This window comes from Salvelinus sp. IW2-2015, linkage group LG4q.2, assembly GCF_002910315.2.
Source record: "Salvelinus sp. IW2-2015 linkage group LG4q.2, ASM291031v2, whole genome shotgun sequence".
Classification (NCBI taxonomy): domain Eukaryota; kingdom Metazoa; phylum Chordata; class Actinopteri; order Salmoniformes; family Salmonidae; genus Salvelinus; species Salvelinus sp. IW2-2015.
The window spans coordinates 25,680,349-25,705,439 of NC_036843.1; the positions used below are offsets into that span (position 1 = coordinate 25,680,349).

The 25,091-nt window shown below is 41.7% G+C and overlaps 1 protein-coding gene across 1 annotated transcript; it reads left to right on the forward strand.

The window, feature by feature from the left end:
* The first annotated feature begins 407 nt into the window (after positions 1-407).
* Positions 408-23,481, forward strand: LOC111963072 (ensconsin-like). Its single transcript, XM_070443307.1, is given in 20 exon segments — positions 408-443; positions 2,458-2,518; positions 2,876-3,106; positions 6,645-6,866; positions 8,899-9,021; positions 9,673-9,747; positions 10,191-10,349; positions 10,576-10,739; positions 14,046-14,148; positions 14,508-14,627; positions 15,629-15,738; positions 15,953-16,016; positions 17,663-17,843; positions 18,063-18,361; positions 18,598-18,748; positions 19,207-19,372; positions 19,513-19,617; positions 19,965-20,018; positions 20,346-20,548; positions 22,297-23,481. Coding segments are annotated over 20 exon segments (2,757 nt in total). The 3' UTR covers positions 22,427-23,481.
* The last annotated feature ends 1,610 nt before the right edge of the window (positions 23,482-25,091 follow it).

Sequence of the window (25,091 nt, forward strand, 5' to 3'; positions counted from 1 at the left end):
TGACACAGTGAATTAAACTGGGATTTACTGTGTGCATTAGTGATATGTAGCACGATGTATGTAATATTTGTGAGGTTCTCTCTCACCAATTGATGGCACAATGTACACACTATATTTTACGTTGTAAATGTGTGATATGTTAAAGACCTTTAATTCGACTTTACAGAAGAAAAACGTGTTAGTAAACAGATAGCAACACTGCAAGTGTTGCAACTGAGGCCTTGCTGTCGAAAGTAAGACACAGAGAGGTCCACGTTTCGTCTGTCGCAGATTGCACTGCCCCTGATCTTCACTCCTCGACTTTTGTGGTGCAGACGTTTGCTTCGGATCCTCTCTCCTCAAGACGACCAAAAGACACAGCCTATCTGGTGTGATCCACAGGTGTGTCGTGCAGTAACCTAACGAAGATGAGTGAGATGAAGTTCGGGGAGTGCATCGGGACAGTAAAGATGAACACTGTACATGAGTTTTCTATAAAAGGCTCCGATCAGGATAGTGGTCGCTTCTTCCTAAAAGTTAACAATGATATATTACAGTCAGCAACACAATGAAACATTGTTTCAGTCATCTCGACAGGAATGTGAGTGCAAGCATGATCTGGGTTGGGCTGGTCATGACTTCATGAGTTGTAAAGTTCCTTGAGGGTTTCAAGCTGTACTGTGTCATCCTAACACTCTGGTTCTACCTGGTTTAGTAAAGGCAGAGAGAGACAGAATCATTGTCATTAGGAGTCCATGTTTCTGACGTTACCTGGCTGAGAGAGGGATAGAGAGAGACAGTGTCTATTGTCATAGGACAATGTTAATGTCTGGTGTTAGTAAGGCTCCCTCATGGTAGTAACATGATATCCCTGAACAACTTTGATGGAAATTAACACACATATACAGTAGATTGTGCCTTTCCAGCTGCGAAACAATTTCCTGTGTAAGCAGATACACTGATATGGAAGTCTTTCATTCTGAAAACTAATATATGGCAATATACTGTATATGTTACTTATATGTTTTATATGGGCATGTATGGTATAAAACATACAGTACCAGTCAAAAGTTTGGACACACCTACTCATTCAAGGGTTTTTCTTAATTCTTTACTATTTTCTACATTGTAGAATAATAGTGAAGACATCAAAACTATGAAAAAACACATATGGAATCATGTAGTAACCAAAAAMGTGTTAAACAATTCAAAATATATTTTAGATTTTATATTCTTCAAAGTAGCCACCCTTTGCCTTGATGACAGCTTTGCACACTCTTGGCATTTTCTCAACCAACTTCATGAGCTAGTCACCTGGAAAGCATTTCAATTAACAGGTGTGCCTTGTTAAAAGTTAATTTGTGGAATTTACTTTTCAAAAGTAAATAAGAARAATGTGCTAAATGAACTAAAAGTAAAATACTAASACAATAATAACAATAACAAGGCTATATACAGGGGTTACTAGTACCGAGTCAATGTGCAGGTGTACAGGTTAGTCGAGGTAATTGAGGTAATATGTACATGTAGATAGGGGTAAAGTGACTATGCATAGATAATAAACAGAGAGTAGCAGCAGCGTATGTGAAGAGTGTGAAGGAATGTGAATGTGTGTGTATGTGGCGTCAATATGCGTGTGTGTGTTTGTGTGAGTGTGTCGTTCGAGTCCAGTGAGTGTACATCGAGCCCAGTGAGTGTACATCGAGCCAGTGAGTGTACATCGAGCCAGTGAGTGTACATCGAGCCAGTGAGTGTACATCGAGCCAGTGAGTGTACATCGAGNCCAGTGAGTGTACATCGAGCCAGTGAGTGTACATCGAGCCAGTGAGTGTACATCGAGCCAGTGAGTGTACATCGAGCCAGTGAGTGTACATCGAGCCAGTGCATTTTCCCCATGTGTGCAACTTCTGTAAGCGCCTCTACTCTGCTGCTCTATGCCACTATGCAAATGCGATGATATGCATGCAATGCTTTATTATATTGACACCTCAGAGCTTACCAGGTCATCCCCTCTTGTGCTCACTTTTGTTCCTGCACCTCCACATTTACAAATTAAACACTGAATATAGGTAGTATAGACCCTAGCTAAAAATATTCAGATACTAGCCAGCCAGCCATATATCAGTTAGAAGATGATGAATATTAGGCTATATTATGAAGCTATTATTTAAGAGCATTCGAAGATAAATCACAATCAGTAAAAATATAACTGAGCTAGCTAACTAGCAGATTTACATCAATCATCAACATCAATTATCAGCTGATAGCCTACCCTCTTTTCCCGATGTCAATCATGTCTTTAGGAGGCAATGTAACTGGCTTGGTTACAATTTGTGGTGAGTGTGTAGTGGCAGAAATACCTGTCCCCTTTCATTTTGAGCACCCGCCCTTTGAAAGGTCTGTGCACGGCCCTGCATTTACACTGAACAAAAATACGGCCTTATGAATTTACTTAAAATGTGACTGATTTSCTTCCAGCTCAGCCCCCCTGAACCACCACCCAGAGGCCGGCTGGAACAAAGACTGCGAGATGGGATTGGTCAAGCCCAGTGTCACGCCCTGACCTTAGTTCCTTTTTTATGTCTCTATTTTGGTTTGGTCAGGGCGTGAGTTGGGGTGGGCATTCTATGTCTGGTGTTCTATGTTGTCTATTTCTTTGTGTTTGGCCGTGTGTGGTTCTCAATCAGAGGCAGCTGTCTATCGTTGTCTCTGATTGAGAACCATACTTAGGTAGCCTCATCCCACCTGTGTTTTGTGGGTAGTTGTTTTCTGTTTTGTGTGTCTGCACCAGCCAGAACTGTTTCGGTCGTTATCTTTGTTATTTTTGTTATTTCAGTGTTCMTTTAATAAATATGGACACGTACCACGCTGCACCTTGGTTCTCTCCTTCCAACAGCCATTACACCCAGAGGACCAGGCAACACCAGCCCCTCTGATAGGACAGAAACGGCTCCCAGCCCCTCCCCTTCCACAGAGACAGAGACAGACATCAATACAGAGCAGGATCAGGAGTCCCTACCATCTCCATCTCCCTCCACCACGGACACAGACTCCAAGCTCTCTAGACACTCTAGGACCATAATGAACCAGCTTATCGAGGGCTATGAGACTGTAGACTCCACCACAAGTAGTGAGACCTCTGTCACACAACACTCCATAGACACAGTTCTGGCAAGGGCGGCAGGACTGTGGGCTCATGCTATACCSAGAATGGCTTGAATGGTACAGTGTAGGGTCCCAGACATTTAGGACCAGTTTCTCGGAGTAAACCCTGGACTAAACTTTCAATGGATATAAATCATGCCCAATGATACTAGCCTAGGATAGTGATGAAATGTTATGTATGCCCCATGTGGGAAAAAAGGTGCTCCGGTCTTTGCTAAATGTGATGATATTCAGTGATAAAGACAAGAGATTTTTCTCTGCTACAGAGAGTACATTGTCTCAGTTTGTGCACGTATGACTGTTATGATAACAACAACACAAAGTCAGACATTTACTTGTTGTAAGTTGAACAAGTTGTCATGTGCCGCTTGCTTTTTCATTTTCAACTTCATTGTGATTTCCCATTTATTGTGAAAAACAAACGTTTACAAAAATGTAGCATCCTGAATTGGCAATGTTCATCCCAGACTGAAGTGCAATAAAAACAATTTTAATATTATGAACATCTTACTTTGTATGAGTAATCAGTTGTAGATAGCTGTTAGGTGAAGTGGATACCTCAATTGAGATGGATTCCTTTCCTCCATGATGACTGATCCTGCATGATATAAGAGGGATCTTATCCAGTCCCTTAAATCAGTGATTGTGAAAGAAAGGAAACAAAGAAAGTAAACCAATGTAGAGTATTGAAACATCTCCCTGGATGTAAGGAGGCTGAAAGCTAAGTTGCTGTCCTAGAAGATGAAAGCTATGTTACTGTCCTAGAAGATGAAAGCTAAGCTACTGTCCTAGAAGATGAAAGCTAAGCTACTGTCCTAGAAGATGAAAGCTAAGTTACTGTCCTWGAAGATGAAAGCTAAGTTACTGTCCTAGAAGATGAAAGCTAAGTTACTGTCCTAGAAGATGAAAGCTAAGCTACTGTCCTAGAAGATGAAAGCTAAGCTACTGTCCTAGAGGMTCAAAGCTAAGCTACTGTCCTATAAAACAACAAAGTGGAAACACTTTGTTGCTTTGTTGGATTTTGTCTTGTTGCTATTTTGTGCTATGTTGCTCTGTCTGCATGCTATGTCTTGCGTGTCCAATGATGCTCTGCGTGTACTCACTCCTCATTGATTGTCTGTATTGTAATTGTTTTTAATAACCTGCCCTGGGACTGCGGTTGAAAATTAGCTGGCTGGCTAAAACAGGAACTTTTACTGAAATGTTGATTAATGTGCACTGTCCCTGTAAAAATAAAATAAACTCAAACTCACTCAATAAGATGAAAGCTAAGCTACTATCCTAGAGGCTCAAAGCTAAGACATTATAGGCGAAATGCTAAGCTACTGTCCTAGAGGCTAAATGCTAAGCTACTGTCCTCGAGGCTAAATGCTAAGCTACTGTCCTAGAGGCTGAACACTAAGCTAATGTAAACTCACCCTATTCCGTACAAATGTGCACAACCGCGACATTCAAACGAGGCTGCAAAGAAAACTAATGGGACTGTAGCGACTGTGTTGACTTCAAAATCTGGGGTGYGAACTACGTTTCTATTCAAGCATTGATCAACATGGTAATGGCTCTATAGTTTTGGAGAAAAGTTGAAAAAACGGACCCTCCGTTACATCGTGACGTGTCATATCGTAACGTACAGCACACATAAAGCAACTATTTATGTCTTACAAACTCTCTCCACCAGGTGTAGCACTTCTCTCATCGTTTAAAACAAGAAATGGACAATGACGGGGGTAAGGGGGGATACCTAGTCATTTTTTGCGTCATCACTGTAAGCGATCATGACTCTCAAAGCCGCTGTTTACTTCTGAAGATCACTTTAGCACCGCCCTAAAAACCCGATTCAAATTCGACACAAACCTTCAAATAGGTATGTAATGACACATTATATAGGAGATAAGGTGATAAGTTGGACAGATCGAGTGAAAAGTTTTCCCACACATCTCCTCTCCTTCTCAATACCACGCATTAGTKTGGCTTCCCCACCCGCCATTTTTAAAAAGACCCGACGGAGCTCATTGCCTTCTTGAATTATGCAGAAAGGGCTGCTTGGAGGTCATGTCATTAATTTTGTTGGAAAGGGGAGAAATTGTGCTTTACAATGGTATTGACATTACAGTTGATCTGGAAGTATTACGTTTTTGGGGCGCTAAAATAAGGTCAATTGTACGGACCAAGGCGATGTACAAAAGTGAGTGAGTTTACGTTACTGTCCTAGAGGCTAAATGCTAAGCTACTTTCCTAGAGGCTAAATGCTAAGCTACTGTCCTAGATGCTGACTCGCTGGCTGCCAGTCATCTCACTCACTATTCTTCTCTAGAATTGCTGTGTTTGAGGCTAGCCCATCACTAGCCAATAAGGAAAGACCTCCATCTAGTGGCTGATGATGTCGGTGACTCACCCAGATTAAAGTGAAGCATTGTGGGATTGCAGGGTATAAATATCCCTCCATCCCTTGTGTCAGATTCATACCGAAGACAGGGTGAGTTAATGTCCACTATGTCATTCTGTTGTATAGGCTACGTCCCAAATGGGACCCTATTACCTATGCAATGCACTACTTTTGACCAGAGCCCTACGGGTGAGCCCAGAGACCTACAGTGCACTGTATAKGGAATAGGATGCCCCGAAGGCATACAGTACAGTGGTGCACCACTGTTGTCCCGGCAACCATTCACAGAACAAGGCCAGACAGATTAATYTGCCTGCCAGTGACTGTCTTTGCCTCCCTCTTTCCCTCCGTCCCCTAATTCTCCTGCACTGAATATTTCTTATTCATTTAGCTGGCTCTGGTTCAGTCCCAAAAGGCACCMTAGTCCCTGTATAGTGCACGCACTAGTGTTGATCAGAGTCCTATAGGCCCTGGTCAAAAGTAGTGCACTACATAGGGAATTGGGTGCCATTTGGGACYCAGACWGGCTGCTTGCATTCAGCAGTGTGTAGTGTGGTGGTGGGTGGGTTGAATTAAAGTGACACAACTGCAGTACGTGCCACTCAGTAGCTAAAGAGAGCAGAGCAGCACTCCAGGGTCTGTGAGCTGTGAGAGACATTTAAAAGGGAAGTAACCGTTTCAGTAGAGCAACGAGCCACAGAGAGAGAGAGAGAGAGAGAGAGAGAGAGAGAGAGAGAGAGAGGAGGATAGAGCTTCTCACCATGCTGTAGAGCATCCATGTCTCTAATCTAGTTTATAAAGGATCCTGATAGGAACTGGGAGAGAGAAATGTGTTTTATATTCTCACAGATTTAACTCAGTGTGTTATTTTGGATTATGCATATCTGTGTTTTCCACTGCACTGGATCTGGATGCAGGATCTAGCCAGCCCAGAACTGCAGCAAGTCAGCTGGTTTTATCCATTTACCCCATATGGCTTTTTCCTCCCTTTTTCTCTTCTATTTGTTTGAATAGCGAAGATGAGCAAGAGGCAGTCGGTCAGCTGCACAGTGAGCACAGGGGAGCAGGAGGACACACAGAACAGTACAGGCATTTTGAAATAGAAATATAAAAGGAGGAGAGGAAGAGGAGGAGGAAGAGGAGAGTCTGTGTTGTGTGGCAGAGTTGTGGTGTGTTCCTTGCTCAGTGCCTAGCAGTAACATGGCTGTGATACAGAAGAAGGAACACAGGGAGACCCCCAGCAAGAAGACAGCACCCCAAGAAGACAGAAAGGGTCTTTCTACCAGAGATACTCTAGACAAGCAGAAAAAGGAGAGCAGAGCCGGGAGACGGGGAGGTGGGTACTGTAGCGTTGATATGGCTGTTTTTTTTACTGCAGGGGGGTACAGGGTGGTGGGTAACTGTAGCTTTGCTATGGTGAGGATGATAGCTTCGCTGTGGGCTGTTTACTGTGTTTATAGAATGACATGGAGGTCATTGACATGAGGTTGGTATTGTAGCTTTGCTTTGCCGTTTACTGTGTTTATATAAAGGACAGGCTGTCTGAAGCATAATCAGTCWGAATCAGCCTCTCTCTTCCAGTTTATCATCAGTGAGGATATGTTCCATCATGTATCTAGGCCACATAATAAAGTAATTATCTTATTTTAGATTTATTATCTGGCATTTATTCCTGACATGTACCAATGGATCAGATTATCTGATATTGCCTCATATCTGTAGATAGACGTTCATCCTATTAGCTACTGCCATTTTGTTTTGTAAACAGTGAGGTAATGAAGTAGCTTATTGAATCACCCTCTATCTCTGCTGTGGTAAACATCAACACGTATCATAGGCCTGATTCAGTAGGATGCATTGATGCCCATTATTATACTATCCATTAATATAACACCCATTATTATAATATCCATTATTATAACATCCATTATTATACTATCCATTATTATAACACCCATTATTATACTATCCATTATTATATCACCCATTATTATAACACCCATTATCACAACATCCATTATTATACTATCCATTATTATAACACCCACTATTATAACACCCATTATTATAATATCCATTATTATACTATTCAGTATTATAATATCCATTATTACATCACCCATTATTATAATATCCAGTATTATGACATCCATTATAATAATATCCATTATTATAACACCCATTATTATACTATCCATTATTATACTATCCATTAATATAATATCCATTATTATACTATCCATTATTATACTATCCATTATTATAATATCCATTATTATACTATCCATTATTATAACATCCATTATTATACTATCCATTAATATAACACCCATTATTATAACATCCATCATTATAATATCCATTATTATACTACCCATTATAATAATATCCATCATTATACTATCCATTATTATATCCATTATTATATCACCCATTATCACAGCATCCATTATTATAATATCCATTATTATACCATGGAGTGTGAAGGAAGATCATTTTTGTGTGTCTCTCATGCACAAGAAAGATAGTTTCTTATGTACGTCTCTTGCACCAACATGTTGAGAAGGCACTACTTATCACCGGTCTGTTATCGTAAATACTCCTTTGTACCAAATATCACTATTGATCACCCTCTTGTGAAGTATGTCTTTGTTCTTATCCTCTTCAGTCTTTATTTGTTTGTTTAATCTCCATGAGGTCAGGCGATGGCATTTGTTTATCCCTGCAAGGCACAACAGGATCAGGCACATTATAATCAAATTATCATTTGGTGTGTGCTTATATTTGTACTGTTTCACACATGTACTAATGTGTACTATACACGTGTGAAATGGAAATGTTTTTGTTGTTGTTGCATATCCCAACTCCCCCTGAGACACCCTCAGAGAGTGGGGTCACGGCCAGGGTCAGCCATTATCAATAGCAACCCTGGAGCAATTAAGGTTAAGTGCTTTGCTCAAGGGCACATCCATAGATTTTTTCACYTTGTCGGCTCAGGGATTCGAACYAGCACAACTGGCCCAACGCTCTAACCGCTAGGCTACCTGCCACTCTTTTATTAACAGCTAAAACATGTCATGGTTTAAGGCCTGTAYTAAGTACAACCGGTAGATTTTCTAGAAACTGGAATGATATGACCTATCTGGAATTAAACGTCTTATACTAAGATTCTAAGACATGTTTTTCTAAGGTAGTGTCTCAGACTTYGCTAGCAGGTATAAACCATAATGATGCTGTTATAATGTAAAACCTGTTATGAACTGGAAGACCACCTCATAATGATCCTGACTAAATAATTCATTTTGAGTCAGCTGAATGTCAGAGAGGCCTGAACATGATGTTCTCTTTTATTCTTTCTTTGGTATCAGAAAAAGGCAATGAAGACATAAAGCCCAATAAATCAGAGAAGAGGAGAGCAGTCATCTGTGTCCCTGCCTCCATCAAATCAGCTGTGATCAGTAACAACACAACCAGTCCTGTAAACGCAGCAGGTCTTACACCAGTGCTCTCCCTCCCTCTCTCTCTATCTCTACACTCTTAGAAAACAATTGTTCCATAAGGGTTCCAGGTAGAACCCTTTTGGGTTCCATGTAGAACCCTCTGTGGAAAGGATTCTAGATGGAACCCAAAAGGGTTCTACCTGGAACCATAAAGGGTTCTTCAATGTGTTCTCCTATGGGGACAGCTGAAGAACCCTTTTAGTTTCTAGATAGCACCTTTTTTTCTATGAGTGTTTCTCTATCTCTATCTCGCTCTCTCTGTGCCTGGAGTACTGCTTGTTATTTGTGTGTCAGTCGTCATGAGTTCTCTTCCTCTGAAGCTCACCACTGTTATCAAAACATGAAGTTCACGCTGTTATTGAAGGACAATTTGAGTATAAGCTGTCATTGCATCTTCATACAAACCTTTCCAATGTTATTTATTGTCTTATCTCTTTATTGAAACGTTAAAAAAATGTCCCTCAATTGTTAACCTRCTGTTATTCTGTCCAGAAGAATACAATTGTGTCTATGGAGCAGCTAGCTACAGTCAACCCATCTTAAATCCACTCATCATTACTGATGTTGATCACTGATGTCACCAACCCATACTCTATGCATCGTGACGTAGAGATGAATGTCACATCTTTTCTAATATTCCAGGGCCACAGGCGCTGAATGTTGATGACAGGCTGAGACTAGCGAAGGAGCGGAGGGAGGAGCATGAGAATCAGCTTGGTATGTGTAGCCACACATGATGACGACGGTACATGTAAAACACCTATGAGACCACTCAATTGTCAGTCACTTATTTTAGTCATTCCTTTCAGGTATTTTCCTAGCCTGGTCCCAGATCATTCCTCTCAGGTATTTTCCTAGCCTGGTCCTAGATCATTCCTCTCAGGTATTTTCCTAGCCTGGTGCCAGATCATTCCTTTCAGGTATTTTCCTAGCCTGGTCCCAGATCATTCCTTTCAGGTATTTTCCTAGCCTGGTCCCAGATCATTCCTTTCAGGTATTTTCCTAGTCTGGTCCCAGATCTATTTGTGCTGTCTTCTTCTTGCCAGCTCCCATGGTCACTGTCATGCTAAATTAGTTTATTAGTAGTTATCTACACAGCACAAAGATCTGGTACCAGGGTAGTATTTTGGTGGCTAGTAAGTCCCACAATGTGTTTGCAGTGTCCAGAGAGCTGGGCTGGTTGGCTCGAGAGGAGCGGGCCAGGCGTCTTTATGAGCAGCAGCTGGAGGTGAGGAAGAGGAGGCTACAGGAGCAGAGAGAGAAGGAGGAGAAGCGAAGGACAGCTCTTGAGCGGAGGGAGGAGCTTAAGAAACAGCTTGGTATGTAGCCACCACCCATGATGATGGTGGACCTCAACCTGAGGTACCCCTTGGGGGTACCTGGCCTATACCCAGGTGGTAATTCGGAAGACTCATAAGAACATAGGCATAATGATTTAAAAAAAATGTGATTTAGGGCTCCGTAATGAAAGGAGGTTGGGAACCACTGACCGATGATTTAGTAAAATAAATAAMCTAAACTAAACTCCACTAAATGTGTATGTAGTGTCCAGAGAGCTGGGCCGGTTGGCTCGAGAGGAGCGGGCCAGGCGTCTCCATGAACAGCACCTGGAGGAGAGGAAGAGGAGGCTGCAGGAGCAGAGAGAGAAGGAGGAGAGGAGGCGCACTGCCGTGGAGGAGAAGAGGAGGCAGAGGATGAAGGAGGAGACAGTGAGTTGTTGTGTCTGAGGGGTCAGATGGAGCAGTAGTTACTTCTGATTAGGTGTCTATTGTGGGCATCAGTGTTGCTTTACAGCTTTTTCCAGAAAATAAAATGCACTAGTTTAAGTTGAGGGTCGTTAGTACAGGTGGATGGATGGTTTCTGTAGGAGCAAGRACTGGATGGAGGCGGATAACTATTTAGCAGCTTTATTRAACAAGCCACATTGAACATCATCAGCTACCGGAACTAGAACTGTCTGTTAGTGATGGGTTGTTCGCGAACGAGTCGGCTCTAAGAGCCGGCTCTTGTAGGTGAATGTTGGGAGCCGGCTCGCATATCAGAAGAGACTCATCTATTTATACAAATATTAAAAAAAATTAAGATATGAATAATCAAAAGATTTAAATAAATAGAATTAACTAATTCAAAGAACGAAAAAATATTAATAATATAGGCCTAAATGCTCAAGCGCACACATTAGTTCTGACTGTCTGCTCAGACTAACAGCCTCACCTGTTGTTCCTGTCAATCAGAYACGCAGTGTCCGAGCCAACTCACTCACACACTTAGCAGCCGAGGAGAGAAAGGAAGGACAGCTGTGAAAACAAGCTGAAAAACATCTGAAAAATTTGTCGGAAGCACAGCAGCATTTGGATGCATTTTAACAATGCAGACAATTTTAGAGCACAGTGTAGAATTTGCCAAGACAAAATCTCATATAAAGCCAGTTCTACGCACAACCTACACCGGCAGATGCGAACTGTGCAYCCAACTGTGAAACTTGCTGCAGCGGAGCATCGAGAAACTAGTGGGCCTGCTAGTGATAGTGGTGGAGCCAGCATCTCGTATCCACTCAGTCAAGAAGGCGACCCACAGCAACCACAGTCTTCTATGGACCAGTTTATGCCAAAGTCTATGTCTGTAGCAAAACAAGGCCAAATTGATATTGCATTGGCTAAAATGATTGCCACAGATTTCCAGCCATTTTTGATCATGGAGGACAGAGGTTTAAGAAATTATAGCAATAGTCTAAATTCAATGTACACAATTCCAAGCAGGAAAACCCTTTTAAAATCACTTATTCCACAACTGTACGAGAGCACACAGGCTTCAGTGCGGGAAAGAGTCCAAAAAGCTACTGCAGTTTGCCTTACCACTGACTGCTGGACATCAAGGGTAACCACTTCTAACATGTCGGTTACATGCCACTTCATTGAMACTTTTTGGATGTCTAGCTGTCTTCTGGACACACCTCAGAGAACTTGGCTGAGAAACTGTTGAGAGTGGCCAGAGAATGGCAAGTAGATGGAAAAGTGGTCTGTTGTGTTAGCAACAATGCAGCTAACATAACCAAAGCCATGAAAATGTTTTAATGGACCAGTCATCCATGTCTTGCCCACACAATCAACCTGATTGTAAGAGATGCTCTGAAGGTGATGAAGCCCACTGTGGACAAAGTGAAAGCAGCTGTGGAATACTTCCACAGGAGCACAGTAGGTGCTGAAAAACTAAAGTGTACACAACGCCAGATGGGGATGCCTGAGCTGAGGCCTAAACAAGACTGCACTACAAGGTGGAATTCAACATTTTATATGTTGAAGCGGTTTCTTGAGTAAAAAGGATGCCATCATCTTTACCCTGGCCATTGTCAATCCACCTGTTGATGCTCTGACCCAAGAGGAATGGGAGGTGGCAGAGGAGGTGTAGAGTCCTGGAACCCTTTGAGCAGGTCACTGTGGAGATCAGTGGAGAGAGGTACAGTAAGCAGTTATTACTACATCATTATTTAATCCAGTATTATATATGTATATGAGCATTAGATGAGAATGTAGTATCAGTAGACAAAACATGAACCTGAACTAATAAGTTACTGTTCTCTTTTCAACTATGTGACAGCCTCAGAAATGATACTCCTGTGTAAGGGTCTGCAGCGAATCACAGCCAGCCACCAGAGAGAAGCAAATGTAACCACAGGACATGTGACAGAGTTGATGGACACCCTATGTTCATCAATGGACAGAAAGTTCCACAGATTAGAATGTAATCACTATCAGAAACCGCTGCACTTGACCCCAGGTTTAAGAAGTTAGCCTTCAGTGATGCCAGAGTGATTGATGAGGCTCTTCAAAGAATAACCTCAGCAGCAGGGAGGGACAGCCCCAGCAGTCAGCTGGCTCAGGCACCAAGGCAACAGGAAGAAGAGGGATCAGATGGAGCAGAAGCACCAGCAGTAGTGCCACAAACGTCTGCTGTTTGGATGCTGTTTGAGGAGGGAGCAACTGGGGATGCAGCACGAAGGAATCCCTCAGCAGATGCCATAATGGAGGTCCGATCCTAKTTGGAGGACAGGGAGACTCTGCATGGTGGCCACATCCGTTCCCTCTGAGAGAGTCTTCTCGAAAACGGGACAAATAATTACTGAGAGAAGAAACCGCATCAGCCCCTCAAAAGTGAGGCAGCTTGCATTTCTGAATGCAAATCTCTCATAAAAGCAAAATATGGTCAGCATTGCGGTGTGCTGCTGGTTATAACATGGCGATAAAGAAGAGAGAGAAAAGAGGGACCAGTTTAATGTTTTAAGTGGGATGCTGMAGTTGTGAAAATGATTTATTTGTCTTTGATATGGTGCAATATTCTATTTTACTGTTCAGAATGTATTCGTTTTGAATGGTTAGATTTATATGCACTTTGTTTATATACATTCAAAAGTTATACTTTAAATGCAAATGTTTAATAGCATTCTTTTTCATAACAAACCAATGCATTTTTAAATACATTGTGCTTAAGGTAGAGTAGAGATTTAATTTAATAATTTAATTAGAATTGTTTTAACACCAATCATAGTCAAACTATCGCAAACTGATTGACTTGAAAAAATACAAAACATATATTTTTGAAATATCCRTTTGGGAGCCAAAAGAGMCGGAATGCCCATCACTGCTGTCTGTCACTTCCTGTATCAATAAAGCATAACCCCACACAATTAAAGAATTGGCCAATAGGAAAATAAATATTTAGTTACCAGGTAAAGAAATAGGTAAACAGTTATTTCCTGTAACACAGATTCACAACATATGAGCAACGTCTATAACTGCCAAATAAATTAAATTATTACTCAGGAAATAATCCAGAAAACAGATACTGTTTTCAACGTTTTGTGTACATATCTGAAGCTAAGCGGTTTTAAGGCTCAATACGATGTAATGGATCTTGGACCAAGTCACTGAATTGCGTGTCTTGCTCGCCAAACTCATACAATGGATGTGAGAAGAGACTACTGTCTCACTGACACTGAGATTTGTTGTTGTCTGAAGGAGCGCTATGAGTCTGTGGTGAAGAAGACCTTAGAGAAGTGCCAGAGGGCCAAACAGAGACTGAGCCAGGGCTCTCGAGGAAGGAAGACCAACAACAAGAGCGGTAAATGAATAAAGGCTATTTCCTATATAGTGCACTACTTTTGAGTGTCTGTTTGACTTTGTTTCATCTTCTTAACCCTTCAGCTACCGAGCTTATTCTTTCACCCTGTAACATCTTTTGACCTTAACTTTCCTCTGATTTCCTACCCTTTCTTACTTGTATTGTCTATCTATCTCTGTCTTGTATTGTCTATCTATCTCTGTCTTGTATTGTCTATCTCTGTCTTGTATTGTCTATCTATCTCTGTTTGATTGTCTATCTCTGTCTTGTATTGTCTATCTCTGTCTTGTATTTTCTATGCTATTTTTTCTCTGTCCTTGTGCGTTGTCTTTTCTCCACTGTGCTTGGCTCTGCTGTAGCTCCTCGCAGCTCTCCCCTGACTGCCTGGGAGAGGGCTCTGGTCTGTCGCCTCCTCACCCCAACATGCTCCTACCTAGCCAGGAGAAGGAGTCATAGTTGTCAGTCAAGAGAAGAGGAAGGTACTTCCAAAAGCCTGTAGAATAACAGTTATACACTGAGTGTTCAAAATATTAGGAACACCTGCTCTTTCCATGACATAGACTGACCCTTATTGATGTCACTTGTTGAAACCACTTCAATCAGTGTAGATGAAGGGGAGGAGACAGGTTAAGTAAGGATTTTTAAGCCTTAAGACAATTGAGACATGGATTGTGTATGTGTGCCATTCAGAGGGTGAATGGGCAAGACAAAAGATCTAAGTGCCTTTGAACAGGGTATGATAGTAGGTGCCAGGTGCACCGGTTTGTGTCAAGAACTGCAACACTGCTGGGTTTTCCACGCTCAACAGTTTCCCGTTTGTATTAATAATGGTCCACCACCCAAAAGACATCCAGCCAACTTGATACAACTGTGGGAAGCTTTGGAGTCAACATGGGCCAGMATGTTGGACGCTTTCAACACCATGTAGAGTCCATGCTCCCACAACGAATTGAGGCTGTTCTGAGGGCAAAAAGGGGGGTGCAACTCAATATTAGGAAGGTGTTCCTAATGTTTGGTATACTCAGTGTACTCATACTCAGTGTATATAGTATAAAGACCAAATCAAAATCAAATGTATTTATAAAGCCCTTCTTACATCAGCTGATATCTCAAAGTGCTGTACAGAAACCCAGCCTGAAACCCCAAACAGCAAGCAATGCAGGTGTAGAAGACCAGATCTCAATCCAAGAAAAAGGACATAGCATCAATAAAGTGTATTTGGTTAAATGAATTGATTTTAGGGGAATTTACATTCCAATATGGATTTGGACAATGCTTACTTAATTACTTATTTACATGACCAGATTTCCCACCAAAATGAAAAGCTCAGTATCGCTATTAGCAAGCAAATGAACTACTGACTCTCTGCTTCCTTTCCTCTCCTTTTTTCAACCATTTCTGGGCACACTCACATTCTTTCACTGTATCACTTGCTAACCATCACCCCATTGCTCCACAACAATGAAACAAACTGGTTCAGTTGTCCATGTTTGTCCCCGTTCAGCTTCATGCCACTCCATACCTGCCACTGCCACCAACTGTCATAAATCACCACACCGCTCTGGCACACCTGACCACCACCGGGTGCAGGCAGGCCTCCAGGCAGACTACCGCTCTGGCACACCTGACCACCACCGGGTGCAGGCAGGCNCGCTCTGGCACACCTGACCACCACCGGGTGCAGGCAGGCCTCCAGGCAGACTACCGCTCTGGCACACCTGACCACCACCGGGTGCAGGCAGGCCTTCAGGCAGATTACCGCTCTGGCACACCTGACCACCACCGGGTGCAGGCAGACTTCCAGGCAAATCTCCGGGCAGACTACCGGTCCAACATCTGGGCAAACTACCAGGTAGCCACCTCCCTCAGTCCCAGCCWYACACTCTTAGAAAAAAGGGTTCCAAAAGGGTTCTTCAGCTGTCCCCATAGGAGAACCCTATTTGGTTCCAGGCAGAACCCTTTTGGGTTCGATGTAGAACCCTCTGTAGAAAGGGTTCTACCTGGAACCGAAAAGGGTTCTTCTAATAGTTCTCCTATGGGGACAGCCGAAGAACCCTTTTAGGTTCTGGATAGAACCTTTTTAGTGTGTAGCAGTGTAGCAGCAACTGATCCATCATCATGGCACAGGTAATATTACATCACAGGTAATATTACATCACAGGTAATATTACATCACAGGTAATATTACATCACAGGTTATATTACATCACAGGTAAKATTACATCACAGGTAATATTACATCACAGGTWATATTACATCACAGGTWATATTACATCACAGGTAATATTACATCACAGGTWATATTACATCACAGGTWATATTACATCACAGGTTATATWACATCACAGGTAATACCTGCTGGAAATGTAATTGTAAACATAGAGATAGATAGTTTAATCTCTTTGACTGTTATATGTCTGGGTCGACTGKGTTGGTGGGATGGTGTTGTTATTTTGTCTCCATGTAATGCACGAACTTGAGGGAAATTATTTCATTGGAGGAAGACAATAAACTCTATATTCTTTTCATTCATTCATTCATTCATTTTCTATTCTATTCATTCATCATGTATACTGGATTATTGGACGATATTCATTGTCATACTCTAACAGAGAGGCACACATTTCTATACATTTTTGAAGATACAACATATATTGGTTATAAGCCTAAATTACTTTGATGTCTTTCTGTCGCTCCCAAAATGACCGCAATAAAATGAGCTTGTAACATGGCTCCATTCCTTCTGTCTCATGTTTCTATAATATATATGCTGTATTGTTAGGTCGATCATATTAACTGTCATAATCTACAGAAGACACACTTTTGAAAGCTAAAAGACAAATGTCCCTTTTCTGGAAGCATTGTTTATTAATAATAAGCCTCAAACACTGCAGTAAAATGATCTGTTGATTTGGTATGAAGTTAACAGACTGCAGTAAAATGATCTGTTGATTTGGTATGAAGTTAACAGACTGCAGTAAAATGATCTGTTGATTTATTATGAAGCTAACAGACTGCAGTAAAATGATCTGTTGATTTGGTATGAAGTTAACTGACTGCAGTAAAATTATCTGTTGATTTGGTATGAAGTTATCAGACTGCAGTAAAATGATCTGTTGATTTATTATGAAGCTAACAGACTGCAGTAAAATGACTGTTGATTTGGTATGAAGTTAACTGACTGCAGTAAAATGATCTGTTGATTTATTATGAAGCTAACGACTGCAGTAAAATGATCTGTGATTTGGTATGAAGTTAACAGACTGCAGTAAAATGATCTGTTGATTTGGTATGAAGTTAACAGACTGCAGTAAAATGATCTGTTGATTTGGTATGAAGTTAACAGACTGCAGTAAAATTATCTGTTGATTTGGTATGAAGTTAACAGACTGCAGTAAAATTATCTGTTGATTTGGTAAGAAGTTAACAGACCGCAGTAAAATGATCTGTTGATTTGGTATGAAGTTAACAGACTGCAGTTAAACGATCTGTTGATTTGGTATGAAGCTAACAGACTGCAGTAAAACGATCTTGTAACATGTCTGTTGATTTATTATGAAGTTAAAAGCAGCACAGCAGAAGGAGAGTGAGAGGACGTTCAGGAGGAATAGACAGCAGCCTCACATACCCAATGCTCCCGTGAAAATGTTACCCACAAACATACAGAGCAGAGATGCAGTGCCCTCTCCAGAACGGTATGTGATTGTCCGTCTGCTACTATGTCTGGATGTTGTATCACTCAAACTACTTATCATGTACCTCATTTTTTTCATACAGTGAGAGCACTCTGTTGAGAATTGTTGTGTATAATTTAACCAACCACACGTCTTGTAGAATACGTCTAACCTGTCCAGTAAATTGGTGTTGTTTGCTTATTTATCTCAACAAAAGTATTCTCCTCTTCTTTTTTTCAGTAAACCTGTGATCAGACACAAACCTGTGATCAGACAGCCTCCATCACAGCAGGTTGGGCTGGAACTGTACCCTGTTCCGGAGGAGGATGGTCCTCCAGTCTCCAACCAAACCCTGTCCCCTGGGAACTCACGGCCCAGCCGGACCATCTCTCCTTGGGCTCCAGTCCCCAATCACACCCTCTCCCCCGGGAACTCACAACCAATCAGAATCTCAGCAGCAGCATGGGACCAGGTCCAACCATTCGTAGGCTCAGCAGAACCTCAGACAGTCCCCACACCTAGAACTGAGGGCGATACAGGTGAGAATGAGCATCTAAAAATGCAAGGCACTGCACCATCAACTAMTATTTATTTCTAGAATTCCCTAGATACATTTCAGATATTGTAATGTACAGTGTAGGGTTGTGGTCAATTCCATTTTAGTTCAGTCAATGCAGGAAGTCCAGTTCTACTCAWTGAAAAACAATCAGGAAATGTGGTTCAATGTGCATTTGGACTCTTATGGGTGACTCTTATGACATGTCCACCTCCTCAGGCCCCCTTCCTGGAGCCCCCTCCTGCYCCAGGCCGTCTGCTGGCACCATGGATCCAGAGGAGGCCTCATGTCTTCTGGCCGAGAAGAGAAGAGAGGCCCGTCTGAGGAGAGAGAGAGAGGAGGAAAGCCTGCGCAGGGAGGAGGTAGAGAGGTACGGACAGAGAGCCACCTTACATCTTCCCATCTCTCTTCTACTGACCCAACATTCATCTTCCCAGTAGGAAAAAAAACCTGAGTAATCATTTCCCCTAAAAGACAAAAATCTGGTTGTGAATAAAAAAAATKACGACTGACCTTCGGAGGTAGTCTAACGCAGGGTTTMCAAAAAATGGTCCTGCCCCCCCCCCCAGGTGCATGTTTTGGTTTTGTCCTAGCATTACACAGCTGTTTCAAATAACCAACTCATCAGCAAGCTTTGATTATCTGAATCAGCTGTGTAGTGCTCGGGCAAAAACCAAAACGTGCACCCAGGGGGGACCCTGGGACCGAGTTTGGGAAAACCTGGTCTAGGGGAGCGTTTCACATGTTCAGAGGATWGATTCATTTGTATGGTGATGTGCTGTGCTGTTATGCACATGTTACGTAATGTCATGTCATGTGGCATCACAGCAGAGGCAGAGAGGAGCTGGAGCGCAGGAGGGCAGAGGAGCGAGTACGGCTCGAGGCTGAGGCCCAGTGGCTGGTAGAGGAGAGGAGGGAGGAAGAGGRGCGGAGACATGCAGAGGAGGAGAGAGCCATCTGGGCCACACAGGAAGCTGCTCTCCTCCAGAAACAGGTGAGGGATGTGGTCTATTAATACACTTTTAGTAGAAGCCCAACTTCGTCCATTTATGTACGGTATATAAAGTTTACATCAGTGTTAATAATGTAGCATCTGGTTCCGTAATGGCTTTGGTTCTCTATGTCCTGTCCCAGAGAGAGGAGGAGGAGGCCCAGGTCAGGGACAAGGCAGAGCAGCAGAGGCTGCAGAGAGAGAAGCACTTCCAGAAGGAGGAGGAACAACGGCAGGAGAGGAAAAAGGTGACAATGGAAGGAAGACGTGAACTCTAGGCAGTTACGAGAAAYACCAGGGTCGTTATGTGCCATATTCTTATCATTCTGAAATTCTTCATAGGATATTCTAGCGGATCCAGATAGTGTAAAATTGACTACAAGAGAGCACCCMGGATCTTTATATATTGGCGCTCAACTTCAATACATGGGGTGGAGGGATGTTAGGGGTAATTGTTGTTGTGTTTCACAMAAAAAATAACATTATTTTTATAAGGGGGAAATGTTATGTTATTAAACATTAGTTTTGATAAGGGTGTTATGAAAGTCTAAATGAAAGCGTTCAAGACTTTTCACAGACTTCTTTTTGTTTTCAGCGACTGGAGTTGATCATGAGGAGGACTAGGAAGACCTCAACTGAAGACAAAAAAGTAAGTACACCAGCCTAGTTCAGAGGAACAGTACATTGCCCTGAAGCACTCAGGTTTTCTGCCACAAGTACCAAAGTTGACTTTTTTTGCTTAAGAGGTTAATTACCACCGTTTTTAAAAARCAAACTTGTCCTTGACCAAACTGCTAAAGTTGCTTTCATGCAGAAATCCATCTCAAAGGTAGTGGCTTTAGCTTAAAACTAAACAAAAAGCACGTGTACTTTCCTGCCCCAGATACCATCCTTGTTAACCATATTTTACTTTTTAAAAAAACAAACAGAACTTGCCCTTGCCTTGAAAAAAAATGACATGATTGTTTTCATGCAGACGCCTGTCCTGAATGGGAAGACAAACAGAAACCCCTCTCCAGAGGAAGCCCAACCAAAAAAGAACACTGAGCCTGTGAAGAACGGCAACGGCACTTTAGAAGAGGTCAACCTAGGGGTCGGGACGGGGACCAAGCCGACCAATCTAGGTCTGAGTGGCGTGGAAGACAACATGGTTCCTGTCGTGGCCTTCAAAGAACGCAGGTATACACACTCCCGTTCAAAAGTTTGGGGTCACTTAGAAATGTCCTTGTTTTTGTAAGAAAAGCAMAWWWTTTTGTCCATTAAAATAACTTCAAACCTCCAAAACACCAGTCTCAATGTCAACAGTGAAGAGGCGACTCCAGGATGCTGGCCTACTAGGCAGATTTGCAAAGAAAAAGTCATATCTCAGACWGGCCAATAAAAAGAAAAGATTAAGATGGGCAAAAGAACACAGACACTGGACAGASGAGCTCTGCCTAGAAGGCCAGCATCCCGGAACCGCCTCTTCACTGTTGACGTTGAGACTGGTGTTTTACAGGTATTCTTTAATGAAGCTGCCAGTTGAGGACTTGTGAGGCGTCTGTTTCTCAAACTAGACACTCTAATGTACTTGTCCTCTTGCTCAGTTGTGCATCGGGGACTCCCACTCYTCCTTCTATTCTGTCTAGAGACAGCTTGCGCTGTTCTGTGTAGGGAGTAGTACACAGATATTCAATTAAAAATCAGCCGTTTCCAGCTACAATAGTCATTTACAACATTAAYAATGTCTACACTGTATTTCTGATAAATGTTATTTATTTATTAAACCTTTATTTAACCAGGAAGGGCTCATTGAGATTTAAAATCTCCTTTTCAAGAGCGCCCTGGCCAAGATAGGCAGAACCAAGTCATTACACAATTACAGACAGACAACATGAAAAACTACAAGTAATCTAGTAAAAACATAGAATTCACAAGAGTATAACAAAATCATAAAACAGCAAATTAGAAACATTGACAGGTCAGGGAATCAGCCTCAAAATCCTTCATCAGTGATTTACATTTTTTTATTTTAATGGACAAAAAAATTGCTTTTCTTTCAAAAACAAGGACATTTCTAACTGACTCCAAACTTTTGAACGGTAGTGTATATACAGTTGAAGTCGGAAGTTTACGTACACTTAGGTTGAAGTCATTAAAACTTGTTTAAAACTTGTTAACAAATTTCTTGTTAACAAACTATAGTTTTGGCAAGCCTGTTAGGACATCTACTTTGTGCATGACACAAGTAATTTTTCCAACAATTGTTTACAGACATATTATTTCACTTATAATTCACTGTATCACAATTCCAGTGGGTCAGAAATTTACAAACACTACGTTGACTGTGCCTTTTAACAGCTTGGAAAATTCCAGAAAATTATKTCATGGCTTTAGAAGCTTCTGATAGGCTAATTRACATCATTTGAGTCAATTGGAGGTGTACCTGTGGATGTATTTCAAGGTATGCATTTCAATTTTTACTAGGATTAAATGTCAGGAATTGTGAAAAACTGAGTTTAAATGTATTTGGCTAAGGTGTATGTAAACTTCCGACTTCAACTATATATATATATATATAATACAACCCAAACCCTATATATATATATTTTAAATGTAACCTTATTTATTTAACTAGGCAAGTCAGTTAACGGCCTAGGAACAGTGGGTTAACTGCCTTGTTCAGGGGCAGAACAACAGACCTTTACCTTGTCAGCTCAGGGATTCGATCCAGCAACCTTTCGGTTACTGGCCCAACACTCTAACCACAAGGCTCTAACCACTAGACTACCTGCTGCCCCTAAACAGTATATTTATGTCTGTTTGATCATGTCTTATGATGTATGTTCTGTGATATGATATATAATGTTATCTGAAGTGATGTATTGTATGTTGCCAAGTAAATTTTCTTATGGAACATTAATGTATTAATTAATTTGYTCATTCAGGTCCCTGCTAACTCTGACCGGCATGGAGGAGATCCAGGCCCATCAGAGGGCAGGTGAGAGCTCATCACCACATCCTCCGTCAGCTCWTCTATACTCTCTATGCTATGTAGATATTACACTAGAGTCTTGAACACTAGAGCCCCCTCAAAAGTCCAAGATTTCTASCGCCAAGAGGTTATGGGCTCTCAATATTCAATGTGTGATTCGAACCCGGAAGCAGATTACATAGTTAMGGTCTCTCAATCATTTCTTTGTATGTGTCTCTAAGTCTAAAGATACTAATGTGAATCAAGTGAATCAACTGATTTTATGTTATTAACCCATTTCTATCACATACTCCTTAGAAGTTATCTGAGTATCGTACAGATCAGAGGGGAGACAACCCATCCACGAATATTTCCACAGCTGTGGCGTTTTTTYCCTTTTTTTGACAAAGAAAGGRATAACTGCAGCCTTTTTCCTGCCCTGCACKTTTAGAGAGAGTATGTGACRAGAAACAAACATTTCTCTGGAGGACTTTCTGATCTCGAAGGAGCACACCACCATTTGGTCACACTTCTCTTTAATCCAAAATGGCACRAGCTGCATTTGTCATCACCATCTACAACACCAGACAGGGGAGCTTGTTTGTCATTGGAACAACTCTGAACAATGTTTTATCTAGTCTGTAAATGAGGGTCCATGCCTCATAGCTGCAGATTTAAACTGATTAAATGAGTAGTTGGATATAATGGGCGTTAGATACACAATTTATTAATAAAAATATGTATTCTGTCARTACATTTTTAACTGTATTGGCACTGAATGTCTCCCAATCATGACTGATGTTTTTAGCCATGTGCTTKAGCTTTTCCTAACTRTGCTGCTATTTGAGCACTTTGCCTTCCAGTTAGTAGGATAGTGGTGTGCTAGTTTCAGAGCAAAAGCTTTTGTTTTGAGTTCAAATAAAGGCCACTTTCTGACTATAATCTAATAATATTTCTCAAAGCTGCTATGGAACTTGTGTGGTTTGTCGTTTTAGAGAACTATACTCACTTGAGGGTTGCCCACTTCCAAAGTATTTTGGCAGTTCCTTACTTGGAAATTGTGCAATCATTTTAGAACACAAATAAGAGTCTGAAGTGTAAAATGTAAGTCTGTCTTTTAAAGTGTAAAAACAAATAAAGCAATGCACTGATAAAACTATGTGATCTGGTATGAGTAGGTTGTCACTTGTTTCATACTCTGCACTCCTGTCCACATACAGCGCATTCTGAAAGCATTCAGACCCCTTGACTTTTTCCAAATTTTGCTACGTTACAGCCTTATTCTAAAATTGATTAAATTACATATTTTTTCTCAATCTACACACAATACCCCATAATGACAAAGCGAAAACAGTGTTGTATACATTTTTCTACATGTATTACAAATTTTTTAAAACAACTTATTTACATAAGTATTCAGACCCTTTGCTATGAGACTCAAAATTGACCTCAGGTGCATCCTGTTTACATTGATCATCCTTGAGATGTTTCTACAACTTGATTGGAGTCMACCTGTGGTAAATCCAATTGATTGGACAWGATTTGGAAAGGCACACACCTGTCTACATAAGGTTCCACAGTTGACAGTGAATGTCAGAGGAAAAACCAAGCCATGAGACTGAAGGACAGCTCTGAGACAGGATTGTGTTTCGAGGCACAGATCTGGGGAAGGGTACCAAAAAATGTCTGCAACATTGAAGGTCCCCAGGAACACAGTGGTCTCAATCATTCTTAAATGGAAGAAGTTTAAATGGAAGAACCACCAAGACTCTTCCTAGAGCTGGCCGCCCAGCAAAACTGAGCAATCGGGAAAAAGGCCTTGGTCAGTGAGGTGACCAAGAACCCGATGGTGACTCTAACAGAGCGCCTGAGTTCCTCTGTAAAAATGGGAGAACCTTCCAGAAGGACAACCATCTTTGCAGCACTCCACCAATTAGGCCTTTATGGTAGAGTGGCCACTCCTCAGTTAAAAGGCACGACAGCCTGCTTTGAGTTTGTCTGAGAGTCTTTAGGTACCTTTTGGCAATGAGAAACAAGATTCTCTGGTCTGATGAAACCAAGATTGAACTCTTTGGCCTGAACGCCAAGCGTCACATCTGGAAGAAACCTGGCACCATCCCTACGGTGAAGCATGGTGGTGGCAGCATCATGCTGTGGGGATGTTGTTCAGGGCAGGGACTAGGAGATTAGTCAGGATCGAGGGAAAGATGAATGGAGCAAAGTACAGAGAGATACTTGATGAAAAGMGCTCTGGAGCAGGTTAGGACCTCAGACTGGGGAGAAGGTTCACATCCAACAGGACAATGACCCTAAGCACACAGCCAAGACAACCAGGATTGGCTTCGGGACAAGTCTCTGAATGTCTGGGAGTGGCCCAGCCAGAGCCCGGACTTGAACCCGATCAAACAACTCTGGAGAGACTTGAAAATAGCTGTGCAGCGACACTCCCCATCCAACCTGACAGAGCTTGAGAAGATCTGCAGAGAATAGGAGAAACTCCACAAACACAGGTGTGCCAAGCTTGTAGCGTCATACCCAAGAAGACTAGAGGCTGTAATCGCTGCCAAAGGTACTTCAACAAAGTACTGAGTAAAGGGTCTGAATACTTATGTAAATGTGATCTTTTTTTCATACTATTGTGTGTAGGTTGAGGATCTTTTTTTATATTTTTTTACCCATTTTAGCATAAGGCTGTAACGTAACAAAATGTGAAAAAGTCAATGGGTCTGAATACTTTCCAAACACGCTGTATAAATGCCKCGTTCACGT